At 35.9% G+C, this 18412-nt stretch overlaps 1 protein-coding gene across 1 annotated transcript in view; it reads left to right on the top strand.

Moving 5' to 3' along the window:
- The window catches only part of LOC144434677 (uncharacterized), a 40848-nt gene extending 23602 nt beyond the window's left edge, over positions 1-17246 (top strand). Inside the window, exons 2-4 of the mRNA XM_078123184.1 lie at positions 13491-14991; positions 15451-15604; positions 16521-17246. Coding sequence (XP_077979310.1) covers positions 13508-14991; positions 15451-15604; positions 16521-17246 — 2364 coding nt within the window. The 5' untranslated portion in view covers positions 13491-13507. The remainder of the gene's footprint in view (positions 1-13490; positions 14992-15450; positions 15605-16520) is intronic.
- Positions 17247-18412: the final 1166 nt, after the last annotated feature.

Consider the following 18412-nt stretch of genomic DNA (forward strand, 5'->3'; position numbering starts at 1 on the left):
TTATCACACCCACAAAAAAAATGAGACAGCTTTTGTATTTATTGCATCTAACCGGATTTACAGATAACACACTACCAAACCAGAAAGACTATTGAGTTTCAGTTAGGCTGCACAATTTTTTTCCATCTTCCGGGACGTTTGTTATTTCACAAACAAAATCTATGTACTGATAGCGCACACGCACATAAAACGAATAAATATATTTGATCTCACTGTGAACGCAAATAAACAGTTCTGTTTACAGTTTGAATTGTTTCATTTGACAGAGATGTTGATTTGTGTTCACAGTGAGATAAAATGCATTATTTGATATAGATTGCGCGGTATCAGTGTCTGTATTTTGTGCTGAAGGTGAACTGAAGGTTCAGTAGTTCTATAGGCATCGCTAAGTGTCTGTCTGTCTGTCTGTCTGTCTGTCTGTCTGTCTGTCTGTCTGTCTGCCTGTCTGTCTGTCTGTCTGTCTGTCTGTCTGTCTGTCTGTCTGTCTGAGTAAACAACTTAAAGTCAAAAACTGCAGGACCGATTGCTATATAATATTTGGTGGTCATGTTACTTTGGGTGTCCAGTGGGAAATTGTTCAAATGAAAATGATCGCATCAAAGATTTGCGTTTTGAGTCAAAAAATGTGATTTTTGGTAAAAAAACTTGAACTCTAAAATTACTGGGCAGATTGACCTGAAATGTGGTGGGAACATTCTTAGGGGTAAATGAATTAAGATTTGTTCATCAATGATATGCAAATTAGGGCTAAAAGTAAAAAATCTTTAATTCCAAAACTATTCAGCAGATTGGACTGAAATTTAATGGGGATGCTTCTGGGGGTGTATAGATGAAGAAGTATTCAGCATATAATGATCTCAATCAGTGATATGCAAATTAGGTGTACAAAATTGAATTTTGTTCTCAAAAAATACTGTCAGTGAGACTGATTTGGTGAGATGTTTCTAGAAATGTTATTCTGCAGATTTTCTTCCAAATGTTTTGACACAATTGGCCCTAGCAATCGTGACCACGCCCTTAGCAACAACCAAGTGGCAGTTTATTTTGGTCAAATAACATCATCTGGTAGGCAAATGAGTAAACATTCATAAATATATGCAAATATCCCTAGCAACCATAACCACACCCATAGCAACAGCCAAACGGTGGTGTATTTCACAAAGATAACAGGGATTAAGACAAGTGAATAAACATTCATAAAATGTATGTAAATATGCCTAGCAACAAGCCCACACCCATGGCAACAGCCAAATGATCACGTATATTTCATAGATAACAACAGGGATTAATAGACAAATGATTAAACATTCAAAAAATGTACGCAAATATACCTAGCAACAAGACCACACCCATAGCAACAGCCAAATGAGCACGTATATTGCAAAGATACATTCGAAATGTATGCAAATATGTCTAGCAACATGACCACACACATAGCAACAGCCAAATGATCGCATATATTCCAAAGATAACAACATGGTTGGATAAGCAACTGGATAGTCATTCAGCAAATGAACACCTATACCTAGCATGATCAACATGTGGATAAACAATTTTAAAAACTGTACAGTTGTGCTACAACGCCATTGGCGCTATTCATTAAAATGCAATTTGTAACAAAACAAAAACTTGTGTGATTAAGAACATTGTGCTCCCTAATTTAAACTCTTTATACACTCTGGTCATAGACCCTGTGGAGGGTCTATCCTCTGGTTTGGTAGTTTGGCCGAATAAAAAAGTTGTTTGGTTCCGGTTACCCGACCCCACCTAGTTTTTCACGCCGACCCCAAACTTTTTTTTACGTAATCGAGAAAAATAATAATAAAATAACGAAAATCGTGGTCAGGAAGAAATAAACAACATAGAGACCATTTGGAAAATAATGGAAAACCTGATCTAGACACTCACACATGAAATACACACAATAAAATACAAAAAAATCTACCTACCCAACCTATTCTAAAATTGAGTGTAATCGGAACCACACAATTCTTTTTACGCCTTAGTATTAAGAAGAACAGCTGAACCATAGCACGAAAGTTGACTTGCTTTTGGACATGTCGTTGTTTTGCATTTCAGAATCCAGCGTTTTACTATTGAAGCATCGATTTAACTTTACGAAATATTTAAAACAGAATAAGAAATTGTCCCTCTATCAAAAATTGTTTCCTTATATCCTTACAGAAATTTAGGCAAAATTTCACGCAGGTTATATGATGCACAAGCGCTGATCACGTGATTTCGTTACATGTACCTTCAAAGTGTTGCACTTTTCATGGCTTCTAACATAGTATAGGGATCTTCTAACAGAACAGAACATGATGTTATTTTGTTAAAACTATTTTACTGGTACTACATAACTATAGAGTTCTATGGTAAGTGCCTCTAATTGTAAACAAAAAATAATACACACTCTCATTTGAGAAGCCGTTGTACTAACAACTAAATATAAAATTGTAGATTTTGCAATACGGAATAGCAACATAGATAGACTCGTCCAACTTAAACGACGCCTCATTTGAATGCAAAGCACACTGTTCCTGTGTCGGAATACATTCTGTAATCTCGTCCGATCACTTAACGTTCTATAGACTCGAGCAAACCACAGTCGACGTGCTGAGATTGACGGATTATGGATTGGCAGTAAGCGTTCTTTCACGCTGGTATGCTTACACGTGAAAGTTGTCAATAACAAACTCCGTAAGGATATTACTTTCAGATTCAAATATCGAGTTGTGTTCTAGCAGACGCCGGAATATCACGAATCCTTTGCACACAGACAATGGGCAAAATGTGATTTAAATTTGAAATACGTTTAGAAGGGCCTAACGACAAAAATACCTTGTTTTGCCTTCTTTTTCGCAAATAACATTTTAGTTAGGCCTTTATGGCACTAAGGCCTATAAAAATGTTTGGTTCCGGTTACCCGACCCCACCTAGTTTTTTCACTGTCACCCCTAAACATATTTTTACGTATTCGAGAAAAGATAAAATAAAATCGTGAACATTATGAAGTCTCGGGAGAAATAGTGGATGCGGAAACTGACATCAACTTATATAAAAATGACAATATAAATCTGTTCTTCCAATCGGTAATGGCTGTACATCTGAGAAGAAACCAATAACACAGAGACCACATGGAAAACAACAGAAAACATGTCTACCTGAACTAGACACTCATATATGGAAAATAATCAAAAAATCCTATTTATAACTCCTTTAAATGGAAAGTGAAAAGGCTGATGTTGTATATTGCCTCACGTCATTTGAAACGGTCGCTACTGCTCGAATTCATCGAAGCCATCTGTCTCCGCAAGTGCTCAAGTTAATACTTTATTGGAAACCTCCGAGCTATCTAACAGAATCCGCTGACCTGTCTCTTCGGGCACTTTTAGAAATAAATTGACGTTACAATATGCTAATTATCACCAAATCTTCAAAATGTCTGCAATTTGCATTATGTTTGCAGGGACACCTGTTTTCCTTTTTCAATGAAATTCTGACAGGCTACAAAACCCCTTTGAAATATAGGCAATTTATGGCAAAGATATCCATCGATGAAAAATATTGATAGCATTCTCTCTCATGCACTCTTGATTCTCTGCCGGAAATTAACTTGTAGCTAAGTAGTTGGCGCGCAAACACGGGGAAATGAAACTGGATTCACTTCATATTCTTGTCATTCACTATACTATTCACATCTATGACAGTTGAAACCGAGCTTTCAGTTAACTAAGGTATGCACAAACTAAAACTATTGTTGCGACATGTTGATACAAGCCATTGAATGGACGTTAACTGGTGTAATAGGGTGGTGTTGCTGGTGATATCCAGGATGTCAACGAGTACATATTGAGCACTTGTATTGTTTATACTATAATGATTACAGGCTGACTATATACACATGATCAAGGCACCACTGCATTACCATCCACTAGTCTATCTCAGTAAGCCGAAACCTAGGTTTCCGCCGTAGTAATTAGTTGTTCTCTTGATAATAACTGAGTGAGGGAACAATTACCAATCACCTGTTCAGTGGAGGTAAATATATGAATCAGGATATATAAGGTTGATACCTCAGGCGTTTTGAATTATATTCTACAGTTGAAACACATTTGTTGCTGTTTTCTCCGTCAATAATAAATGAACTGATACATTTATTCTTATATAATGTTACTGTAATTTGCTTTTAATCTACCCTCCCCGAGAATTAACAAGTCTAACTAAAATGAAAAAAATTAAAAATAATATAAATTTAGACGCGCTCAAAATCCAAGGGTAAGCTAGTTTTTATCGAGCTGATGGAGGAATACAACATGAAAATTGTGAAGAAGAACGAGTTGACTGGACGTCTTTCTGGCAGAAGTTGCTTTCGGACATTCCTTGATCATGAGTGATATTTCGATGTCTCTGAAACAAATAAAATAACGAACTAGTAGGGGATTATAGTAAGTGGACAAATGACTGCGACTGGAGATTTTTGACTTCACCTATGTCTGCCAGTCACAATTGTGAGATCATAAAACATGTACTAGCTGTAATTGGAGTTGTTATCTTTTCCCTCGTCAAGAACATTGTCCACTGAAAACTGTCCAAATATCAATTATTGGACATTTTATGTTAATTTGAGGTCGATTTTATAGCACAGTAGCAAGTTGAACGTGATCGCGGTGGAGGTGCTGATTTTACTGTGTAGCCCCAATTGCCAAACATCAATTAGATTGGTTGTATTACACCATAACTATGTGTACACCTACACAAATACGTCGTTTTCCCACAGGTGATTAGATACACTGTCTTTTCATAGTGTATGGTATTACGAGTAAGTCAATTATATTTAAAAAAACAAAAACAAAAACAGACATGTTCCAGTTGCCGCTAGTGAGTAAGAAACATGCAACCGCAATAAACAGCACTCACCATGACAAAATTGAAACATAAACCATTTGAAGTACTTCTCACGGTATCCACGACGATAGTGGCAATATTGTTGAAGTATCATCATCTCTCCTCGTAACACGACAGCAGTTTCGCTACTTTTGTCATATGGAGAGTTTCATTTATAATTTCAAAATGGCACGCCATTTAAAATAATTGTTTCAGAGTGAAAATTTATGGAAGGTCGGATGATGTTTGTCGGTAAGGTCTAGTGTGGTGTATCACTAACTTTTAAAAGCTGCGTATGCATCAACAAACTTATAGTTCATTGTAAAATGTTTAAATTAACAAATCCTGCTCTTTGTCATTCTTTGGGCTCTTTTAAATCCGTCACCTAAAATAGTATATGTGAAGATAAAGTGGCACAAGCCGAGTTTTCATGCTTTTTGAAAATACTAACGAATACCCCGATTATACAATTCTAATATATTAATGTCGATGTATTCTTTCTATGGCACAATTGTCTTCTGACACTGTATGAACAGTTAATTATAAAGTAGGAATTTCCTTGACATTTTTCCATGCGTATAATAAATTATGTCATCGGATAGTTTACAACTTATATCTTAATACACATATCAACTTTGAGTTCAGTCAATTGCAAGTGATGATTAAGTATACATCAGTAATAGAATACTGTCAGTGAATTTCTTTTAAACATCCCAAACCACATAAACTCGGTTTGTACCCCTTTAATGACCCCCCCCCCCCCCATTTACCCACTGTTATATCTATTTGGGGTAGATAAACTGATAAAAAATATCATAAAACGAACACAAAGCTGTATTTCTCTTCTCGGCTCGACTACTCATGGGATAATCGCTTTCAGTTTCTTGTTGTCAACTATTGGCCTTTGAAGTAGCGTCTTATAGAGTCACAGAGTTAAAACCTGTTCAACTGACATTCAGTATAATAACACAGGGCCAAAATGTCAACGTACGACTCGAAATACAGCGGAAATGTGTATATTGTAGATATGTCTAACCCCGAGGAGCGATCACCATAAGTTACGTTAGTACGTGATGATTGTCAATTCGATGGAAATCAAGTAACATTCATTTGTGCCTGAAGAAACTAATTCAAAACCTGTCTCCCATGAAATCCATTACAATGGACTTCGATTATAAAGGAAATCCTACCCTACCGCTCTTCTAACACAATTATCAGGAAAGCGTTACCATGGGAACGAAGAATACAATACACCGTTAATTGTGTGTAACTAGACATGTAAAGAAAACATCATAGTAATTCGTTTTAATAGCACATTATGTTTCCATCGATGAGGTAGTTTTTTTTTACACTTTGTCGTTGTATATGTCAAGTAATGAATTTGTTTGATTGGTGATATGTATGCCATGGGTCAGACTTTGAATTAGACGAAATGTGTAACTTGTGTAAGTTCACACCATTGCATTGTTATATTTAAAACCAATTCATTTTTGCTCTAATGGAATAAAAATCGTTAGAAAATGCCGACTGGATGTCTAGCCACTGGGTTTGTTAAACGCATACATAAAAGTTGAATCACCTTGTCGGCATAAACACGTAAATAAAAATATTACATTTAAATATTACCCAATTACCAAGCTTGTAAGAATTAATAATCTATTTACACAGCAACTGAAATAATGTAAATTTGTCACTCGCTGCGACATGCAAACAGGTTACTGTTATATCATTACCGAGGTCGTTGGAATCATAGAACTAAAATATCTTGTGTAAAGTGATCATTTTGCCATCATTTTGGCCAAACAGAATGATAGATGTAACAATCGACCAAACTGACTCAGGGGTACTGAAGAACTGACAAACTTTATTCAAGATCAACACTTACTCAACATTAACATACATTAGCATAACTAAGCATTGACGTCTTTCAAAGCAAGTGTAGTATGGTGTTTAATGACAGGTGTTCAATGACAGCTAATCACTACAATAGAAAAGTAGAGAAATCTAAATGTGTTTAATAACACTACTGGGCCATCGTCTGCTCAGCTGATATGCATTTCGCGCCATTTTACGTCAGAAAAAGGGCGTCTATCAAGTGATGAATTACCATCTTGCAGTCAAACTTGGGTAATATTGTAATGAACGACTTTTAAAATGTACTGCTCATTTTGTAAGCAGTGATAAATTTCGCGCCATTTTCGTAAAGGTAACAATCTTCTGGTTCAGAAATGGCCAAACTGAATTACGAGTTCCCTTAGAAATAACCGTCTGCGCACCATTTCGCAAAGTTGAAAAAACCCACGCATACAGTCATTTGTTTATAGGGAACCGATGATTTTCGTACAATTTTAACAAGAAAAGAAAAGAGAATATAAGTTTATATACCATGCACACTGGGGAGGGGGAGGGGTGTGGACGTAAAGCCAGTGTACGTCGCACCTCTTTCGTTACAAATTGCTGGGGGACCTGTAGTTAAAAAATGTATGATTACTTTTAGTGCAGATGGTAATGGAATATAAAATATTAATCATTGGGGTGGGGGCTAATTTGATTGAGCGCATGTAATATAATTGGGCTAGGCGCATCTTTTAACCATATATGTTTATAATTAATTCGAAGAATAATTTTTTATTCATCAATGGCGTGAAAAGTGTAATATTTATTTAATAGAACATTCAAAAAGAGTATTTTATACAGTAGAGGTGTGAACAAATTGTAACACATTCACCTTTTCCTTATACTGGCAATGAGGAGAGTGATCATGAGTGAACACACTCTAATTACATTACAATTGTACCCAGTAAAGTTGAAACAAACCGTCTTCTGGTTCAACAAATATATTAAGTACATCACTACATTTTATCGCCTGGTTCAACAAAAATGTTATTAACCTTGCCATACAGCACGTCGCAGGTTACTGTTCACTGGCTCTGTCTCATACAACATCACACGAGCTAGTGATAAACTTCATATTGTTCACTTTAAGATAGCAAGGTTGAATGAATGCAGTTTCTTGCTACATTTTGTCTAAAAAATTAAACGAACAAACATCTCACTGTGCAGACTTCAAAACAGTGGTGCCCAAGTGTCTGGGTCTAGTTGCAGTATGGTTTAATTTGTTGATTTCATTCAAACTAAATGTAGCAAGAAGTTGCGACCTTGTTATCTTAAAGTGTAGACTGAGCCGTTTCTTACTGGTTTCTGGTTTAACTTATCTAGTCGTCTGACAAAAAACAAAAAATGAAGTACATTTTAATCATATTCACAAACCTTCAAAAGTATTTTGTGTTACAATGTATATATATATAGATAATGGTAAATAACACAACTAATTTTATAGTAAAGATCATTGTCACACCAGACAATCAATCAATCAATCAATCAGATGAATTTTAGTAAGAGTTATAGTTAAACACCCGACGTTTTGTTTCAAGTCACCTAGCTTCAGAGTTATAACGATTATTAGTCTAGCCCATGGTCTCTGTCCGCGCCAAGAGCTATGGTCTAGCAAAGGTTAACTGTAGGGATTAGGGATCACACTAGCGATTCTACCAAATATCACACTTAAGAAGAATTTGTACAATCTATTCTTGACAGGAAAATGCCTTGTAAAAAGGTAACCTGTGAACCCATTCCCAACAAACCAAACTGGATCGACCCCACACAAACAAACAAACAAACAAACAACGATACAGATTGAATACATTAATAACAAGTATCGAATCCTTGAGGAAGGTAAAGATATAGTGAATGAAAATTACGAAATTGTAAATCATCTGCTGGGGCTCATTCATGTAGAAAAAATGTTGTGACTGATCGAAGAGATTCTTACATCATTACTACGTAAAACTAATTTACATGGGATGTGATTTCAGCTTCTGTGAATACATTAATTAGTTAAAGCGTGTTGACCTCTCACGTTTAACCCTTATGAATCCACTCTATCATTACTTTCCTGAATATCGAATGGCCAGTCTTTGCAAAATCGTTCTGTTTATGATCATTTCATTAAAAGGGGTATATTTTTATGACATGGTAAATCTTGCAATGTTCATTGTGAAACTTTCGTCAAATATTCGGCAACGAGACACTATGCCAGGATACGATCATCCTAATTTTGCGGAATATTTTACTTACTTACTTACTTACTTACTTACTTACTTACTTACTTACTTACTTACTTACTTACTTACTTGAAAAAATGATAATACACTTGAACAACAAGACAAAACAAATACTAAATACTGAAATAACCAAATTGTTGATATTTACAGTAAATTACACTAAACAAATATTGTCAAAAGCCTCGCAAAAATTCCACTATTCACTTCAGTTACGAACACGTGACAGGAATTATACGAAAAAATGTTTTAAATGTGTTCTTTGTCCAACGGAAAAAAATGTAGTTATATCCTGGCAATGAAGCTGAAATAAGTAAAATACTTAAGTAAACCTTAGGTGTTAAATTTTATCGATAAGAAAAAAGGTAAATAATTTAAAACGTATAACATGAGAAAATACCCATGGCAGAAATGTATTATTATTGAATAATTTAGTTAACTAACTAACTAACTAACTATATTAAATATATTCAGTTATTTTGTATAGACGTTCGTTTATATTTTATTTTGTCCTGTTCAAATTCTGTTCCATAATGTGCTTTCTTTACGTACAAACATGTCTGTTTACATCACCATAGAAACAATGCAATTAGTCAGAGGATTACGTTCCGTAGTAATATGACCACGGTTGCACACATTTTAAGGATCCTAGTGCAGGAAACAGTCACAGAAATTCAAGTGAAGTGCGTTGTGATATTGTTGTTCAAGCCAAATGTTCACACAACCAACCAAACAAAACCAAACAAACAACCAACCAAACAAACAAACAAACAAACAAACACAAAAAAATTATCTCTAACGAGACAAAAAAGACTTCAAAGCATAATAAACACATATAATCACTAAACTACCACAAACAAACATGCACTAATTGATAAACAAAAACAGATAAACAAGAGAGTGTGCCCAAACTAAGTGAAACTTATATTGTATCCATGTAATAAATTATCAGAGAGGTATAATACCCAGATGGTTGTGAATACTTTTCAACTTTTGGGAGTTGAAATGAGGAAATAACATGTAGTAATTGTCAGATCGGATTTCTATGCTGATGATATAAAATCTATTCTAGTCTTCCGTGCTAAGAAAATTGATCAGCGCTGGCTACATTTGTAACCAATACGTCTCCAAAGCTTTTAATCATAAGGCCTTTAGTTATGCAAACACCAGATGTGTTGTAATATCCTTTACACGTAATGTAAAGCACCCTCGTGTTTCTAGACACTACTGAATATGCCGAAGATGCATTGCACGATAATAAGACAGAATTTGAATTTCGCAACGTGTCTTGTTATTCTGAGCAAGAAGCTTTAAGCTGAAACGTTTAGTATCTGTAATATAACACATGGAAACAAGCTTAGGAGACGAGACTTCATGAATAGCAATTTCTATCTTCCTTATGCCAAAATACCTATCCATGAGAGAGTCATTACCTTGTGCTGTTGTGTGGAATACATTAAAGTTTACAATAACTTGGCGCCAACTTGCTGGCTTCTTTTCCTTCAATTTAAACAGTTGGGCTGGTGTGTTTGTCGCTGTGATAAAGATATGCAACTCATATTATTGAGTTCATAATCCGGATATTTAACCATATTTATAACATCCTATGTAAACCGTTCTGAGATCTGGAGAAATAATCAAGATAGACGCGCACACACACACATACATACACACAATAAACACATACACACGCACACACACACACACACACACACTCAAACAAACAAACAAACAAACAAACAAACAGAAGAAAAACTCCCAAACAAATGCATGTACACACATACATCACACAGACACAGACACAGATAGATCTGAAATATACATATAGAGATGGACAGGAATCTTTCACACAGAGATAGACCGCCAGACAGACAGACCCGTGAACATGTTATACATACAAAAATGTAAGACGTTGGTTATATACAGATAATCATTTCACAGCCTGGCGACGACCGTTTCATGATTTCTCATTCTGGTATTTATAAAAAGGTGTTGTTGATATAACCTCATTACTTTCATCAATACCTATGTCAACAATGTCTATGTTAAGGACACAGTCAATACTATGAATGTGGGAATGGAACCCTGCATATTCTAAGTGCCACACAGTCTTAGTTGTAAATTCAACCATCTCTCTCCAGTTAAACTTCCGATGTTACAAAAAAGAATTATATCTATCTGGAATATGTACCACCTGAAGATGAAAATAAAAGAATAATATACCAATTAGTACGCACTATAACTAGAATCACATGTAAAATGGAGCCGGACCACCTAGATGATATGGAATGAATGGAATTCTTTATTTATTCCTCGTGGTTCTAATGTTCCATTTTGCTCCTTCTTCTGCCTAACAACATCTTCATCTCACGTTCACGATTTTTTGTGAACTGGTAGGCATGTGTCATGAACATGTACCTAACCATTAAACACGTATTAGATCACAAATGTATGTCTAGTTATAGGCTTGTAGCATCATCCTCTTGTTTATGGATTCATTAATACACTGTGTGTATAAAAGAGAACATCAAGTGGCGTGCAGAGTGCTACATCAGACTCTTCTTCAGAAACGTGTAGGCCAAACTAAATTGTTACCAGATTTAAACTGAATGCCTCCCGTAAGGGAATCACTAATTATGTAAATAAATTAAACTAAAAAACTATGGTAACAGGCTTTGTTTTTTGGACAAGCGTGCTTTCTTAGGTTAATGTATGTAAGAGTCTATGATACTGCTTAATTACTAAATATCATTCATTATTCAAAATACTCATTAAAGGAAAAAGTTGTAGCACCAAACCTCATAGGACAGGTGCGTATTATTATGATGTACGTATCACATTATGCGAAATTTGAAGCTTTCATTTTTAAGATACAACCTAGTTACCTAAAATCATTAATTATGCAAATTTTTCATTAAAACTAAGCTATATAAAAGATTTTATAGGACATATCCGCTTTGTTATGGTTAACGTATGTACTAAATTGTATTGAAATTGAAGTATGCAGTCTTAAGATATAGCCTAATTACCGAAAATCATTAATTATGCAAATTATTCATTAACACTGTAAGGTACATCAACTAACTTTATATGACATACACAATTTGTTATGGTTAATGTATGTACTGAATTATATTGGAATTGAAGTATGTATTCTTAAGATATAGCCTAATTACCGAAAATAATTAATTATGCAAATTATTCATTAACACTGTACGGTGCATCAACAAACTTGATAGGACATATGTGTTTTCTTATGGTTAACGTATGTACTAAATTATATTGGAATTGAAATCATTAATTATGCAAATTATTCATTAACACTGTACGGTGCATCAACAAACTTGATAGGACATATGTGTTTTCTTATGGTTAACGTATGTACTAAATTATGTTGAATTTGAAGTATGTATTCTTAAGATATAGCCTAATTACCAAAAATAATTAATTATGCAAATTATTCGTTAACACTGTAAGGTACATCAACTAACTTTATATGACATACACAATTTGTTATGGTTAATGTATGTACCGAAATATATTGGAATTGAAGTATGTATTCTTAAGATATAGCATAATTACCGAAAATCATTAATTATGCAAATTATTCATTAACACTGTACGGTGCCTCAACAAACTTGATAGGACATATGTGTTTTCTTATGGTTAACGTATGTACTAAATTATGTTGAATTTGAAGTATGTATTCTTAAGATATAGCCTAATTACCAAAAAATAATTAATTATGCAAATTATTCATTAACACTGAAAGGTACACCAACAAGCTTTACAGGACATATGTGATTGTTATGGTTAACGTGTGTACTGAATTATATTGGAATTGAAGTATGTATTCTTAAGATATAGCCTAATTACCGAAAATCATTAATTATGCAAATTATTCATTAACACTGTACGGTGCGTCAACAAACTTGATAGGACGTATGTGTTTTCTTATGGTTAACGTATGTACTAAATTATGTTGAATTTGAAGTATGTATTCTTAAGATATAGCCTAATTACCAAAACTAATTAATTATGCAAATAATTCATTAACGCCGTAAGATACATCAACGAATTTTATAGGACATATGTATGTTGTTATAACGAATATACTAAATTATATTGAAATTGAAGTTGATTTCATTAATATGCAAATTTCTCTAATTAAACATTAACAGATCTGGCTCAAAACCTAATCAGGTCTAGCTATTACCCTAAAGAATATATATTTCAAATTTCATTACAATTGAGCCAGCCGATTTTTAGAAAATGATGACACAGACACACAGACAGACAGACAGACAGACACACGGACAGACACACAGACACACCTTCCCCTTTTAATACCTCCCGTACCCTTACGGGAGGTAAAAATGAAAGAAATTAATTGTGTAGTATAGCCTTAACCGTAAAACATAAATGGCCTGCATACATATTGACTATATGATCACGAAAGTACTTTACTATTTTGTCTTCCAGAAAACCAGAATGTAAAGATGGCGTCATACACTATTGATGATCCCAAATTACAAACACTAGTTGCCAAGGCAACAGAGGACGGCAGAAGATACAAGCCAAAAGATATAAGGATAAGCATTGATCTAGTTGATGCAGCATTAAAACAATTGGTCTTCTTGGACCAGGTTAATGCCCATCCATGTCTTTCCGACAACCATGCAGTTATCCTGAATGCCATTCGTAGGTATGAAACGTTATGGCTCCCTCTGGTGGCAAAACATCCATCACCTGACCTAGTGGCACCACTGGATGTTGAATGGATATGGCACGTCCACATGCTGGCCCCTCAAGAGTATGAAAAGGACTGTATGGCGTTGGTTAATGCGTTTGTTGACCACAAACTACATAATGCAAGAGCTAGAAATGAGGGGCTGAATAAAGCCTGGAAGATATGGCAGAGCTTATATCCGAATGAGCCATTTGAAGTAACTATTGAATTGCCACCATCATCCATAAAATTCGACTATGAAAGCAAGATTGGATATGACCTGAAGGCAGCTGTGCAGCGACAGAAGCTATTTTATTACCAGGTCAGCCTTCCACATTATTACAGTAAGACCTTCTTGAAAAATGGCTTACAGAGGTACAAGAAGCTTCTATACTTGAAGAAATGCAACCCTAAGCTGTTCCTTGTTCCTTGTTATGATATGGATCTTATCTGGCATTCTCATCAACTACACCCTCGCATCTACAAGACTGAGACATCAGCCATATTGGGCAAGCCCTTCAACCATGACGACTCTGTCAATGACCGAGGTGTAGGATCCAAGCTCTTCACCTCTGATGTCATGACTAGACACCTCTGGAAAGCAGCATTTGATGAGGACTTTGCCGTCTATGGTACCATGTACAGAGGAAACCCACCCACTGGATTAAAGGAACTTAACTACCACAATCGTTTGATTCTTCCTACAAAGATCTGTAAAGTATATATTGACCGAATTGCTATTGAGCGGCCAATAGAGCAAAGGCGTTTCATCTTGACATGTAAGATTGGTGGCGGCTCATTCAAAGTTCTTAAATTGAAAGGTTCTCAGCAAATGTGGGAAGCGAAACCAACCAATGGTGTGTCTGGTGGAGGACTCGCAAGATTCACTTTCAATACTGCTAAACATTCATCTTTGGTGTTCAAATTGACGACCCCTGGTGCCTTCTGTTCATCAGGAAATCTACTTGGCTTGGCCACCCTTGAGTTCCGGAAGGTTCTGGATGAATTGCTTATCCATGGTGGTGGGAGTGAAACATACACTCTCCCTCTCATGCTGGACAACAACCACCAGAGCACCAACTCCATTACTGTAACATTCAGAACGGAATCATCTTTTAAGGAAGGAGAATCCTATCTAAATGTCGGCATTGGGAAGTATGAAGTACCTCCACAGCTAACACAAGAGTCGTCCACATATCTACCAAATCCAGTCAGCACAAAGCTATCTACAGGCATGGTTGAAGCAAAACACAGGTAATGATTGCCCCGTCGTCTTATAATTCCCTGTTATTTCTGATAATCACAAATCAACATTTTTGTAATGTTTTAATTTTTACATTTCTCATTCACTTTAAAACCACTCATGGTCAATCCACCTAGTTGTCTATTTTTCATCGATAGATTTACTGAAAACTTTCTTACATATAAATAACAAGAGGTGCATGGTTGTTGTAATGTCAATTCAAATTGAATGTGATGAATATATCATAATATGGTAAAGCATACTTTTCCAAAACAAAATAGAGTGGAGATATAAACTAAACATTTGAATTACCAATCAATATCATTGGATAATTTACAACACTGAACAGAAGGAATGTCCTTATAGGGCTGATGAAGAATCAGTATAATTCCACTTTCTAAACTCAAGACAGACTACATACTTTCACTTTTAACTGAAATTCTGACATGCGACTATCATTCTGATTATAGAATAAACAATCACTATAACTGCCATGTGCTCACAGTTCGGATTATGCACTGCCCTCCAATGAAGTTTTCAGTGATAGAGGTATTCGATAACAAAGATAATCTAACTGCAGTTTCTCAAATTGTTGGGAGTGACACTTTCCCAAAAGCTAAGCAGGTAAGCCTAAACCTAGGCCTAAGTATAAATGATACAATTATATATATATATATTCAGGGTAGAAGAAATCAAGTAGGGTTTTTCGTCTCTACAAGCCTGTTTCAGGAGTAAATCACTCGTCAGGAGATGCTGATATATATACATATATATATATATATATATATATATATATACACGTATATGTTGTATATATAGAGATAGTGAGAGTGAGAGACAGACATAGACAGAGTTATAATATACCTAGTGATAATGCTGTGCCATGATTCGTTAGAATCAGTCACGTGATAGGAAAATAGAATGACTATTTCCCTAGGGATATAGTTCCATCAACTTTTACATGGTCAAGTGACCACCGCGCGTTCACAGCAGGTCAAAATGGAAGCTTCTGACGATGTCGTCTGCCACCGCGAGTTCACAGCATGAGGTATATTATAAAACACATATTGCCTGGCCTATATTCGGGCTATAGCACCCGTTCATTATCTCCTCGTGACTGTGAGTTACCAGAATCACATGCTATTTCCCGAGGCCAAAGGCCGAGGGATATATAATGTGATTCTGGTAACTCTCAGTCCCTCGGGTGTAATAAACGGGTGCTATAGCCCGAATATAGGCCAGGCAGTATGTGTTCAATATACATTCAAATACAGAGATAGAAAAAGAAGGGAGGCAAACAGGCAGGTAATTTGAAGGATATACTATTGGCAGGGGTTGTAGGAAGTGACAACCAAGAAAATGACAGATAACTCAGTTTGAGGGGTAGGGAGATACTAGTAGCATCGGGGAAGACAGGAGTTAGAAATTTGGAAGGGAGGGAAATGGAGTGAATGGGTAGACATATCTTGAATTTTACCTGATCATCATCGTAATACAAAAGTCCAACTTTAACACCTATTTATTTTCTAACACCATCTAGATAACAGACGTTGGATTCGGGGTTTCCCTCGATCCTACATTAGGTGAGCGAGCAATGCTCATAAAGGGGCCAACAGATGACTGGGGAGTGTGTGTTGGTAGATGGGAAGGGTTCCGTAGAGGTGTGGCAGGAGTTCCTGGTGATAAGATTGCACGGCGACGCGGTGTGCCTGGAACTCCAGGAAGTCCGGGATGGTTGGAAGCACAGTTTTATAATCTACAGCAGTGTTATGAAGTAGAAATCGAGCGAAGTGGTGACACATTTCGGCTGGGTAACAAGGTCTGTTTGGATGTAAGAACGGGCCAGGTCAAAGTTGGCAAGAATGAGCGGGATGCACCTCAAGTTGTAGCATTAGCTTTCACTATTGGTGTACTTCATATAATGTGTCAGCCAAAGTCACGACAACCAATCAACTACAAAGACAAGCCACGTTCTTTAGACCCAGATACTATGCTATTTCTTCTGGCTGCAGGATATTGGTGTCATGTTCCCTATCACCCTCTATATCAATCATCATCCCACGGTTTGGCAGGCAGTGATTTAGGCAATGGTGGTGCTGATACTTATGATGACTGCTATGGCGCAGAAGATTTTGATGCCGGGGATAGCGGTGGATGTGGTGGCTGCGGTGGATGCGGTGGCTGCGGAGGGTGTGGTGGGTGTGGGGGTTGTGGAGGAGGTGGCGGATGCGGTGGTTGTGGGGGCTGTGGAGGGTGTGGTGGGTAAGGGGCAATCGAACAATTTTACTTGGTTTGCAATATATTTGTAATGTGACGATAAGAATGAATGATACAGTGACCAAGGTTCACATTTAGACTTCAGTCACCTGAAATCAAGTACACATTAAGCAACCTTGAATAATCCAATACGACTACTCATGGTCACGATTCATTCTGTATCATATATGTTGAATATAATACCAATTCTGACATTAATGTATCGCTAGCTGTTTTCCAATGGAAGAACTAGACACAGCTTGATAATTCAAAGTTATGTTTTTGAAGCAAATTCTCGCAGCAAAAAAGGTCCTCTTCATTTCCCATAAATTGTGACTATCATAGTGTGGGAACTATATAGGAACACTAACTTTGATCCTTTACCATAACAAATGTATGTAAGAGATATTTTGTTAGGACCAATGACTTGTTTAATTATAGAACTAGAGCAGTCGATGGCTCTCACTCAAATAATCTCCCATTACAATTGCCTTGTGACACATATGACAAAATAAAAACTTAATAAAAAGTTAATGTGAACTTTGACATCGGTAGTTTGGTGGAAAACACCACGAGAGGCTAGGCAGATTAATTAAACTTTAATGTCCGATAGTCTGATAGGTATCTCGAAATATTGGTTTCTCATTCTAGAAGCTGAAGCATCAAATCTGAACTGAAATTGATCATTTTGTATAATCAATACGACATGCCTGTCAAGTTTATTGGTGGTGTATATACTTAACAATTTAATAATATATGTTCAAACAAGATTTACTTAGTTAATGATATACTGTAATATGCCCATTTATGTGAAAATGTCGACGTCATGTGATTCGGCATTTTTGTGTTATGTTTAAAAGTGGGAACTGAGAATAAATTAATGGTTGACATTGCAGATAATTTACAATTTATTGATTTCAGAAAATGTGTATATAGCTATATCAGTTAAACACATTGATATTATATTGACATTGAGGTTGAGTTTCTAAGCAGTCATTTCCAGGTGAAATAATATATACGACATATACTAGTGATCAATACTTCTTCATGCATACACTGGTGATTGGTAGTGATCTGTAGGTAGATTGATTGATTGATTGATTGATTAATATATGGTGACGATGTAGTATTATTTGTTTGAAGCCAAGCAGAATAACAAACCAGCGTTTGAACTTG

This window comes from Glandiceps talaboti, chromosome 4, assembly GCF_964340395.1.
Source record: "Glandiceps talaboti chromosome 4, keGlaTala1.1, whole genome shotgun sequence".
NCBI lineage: Eukaryota > Metazoa > Hemichordata > Enteropneusta > Spengelidae > Glandiceps > Glandiceps talaboti.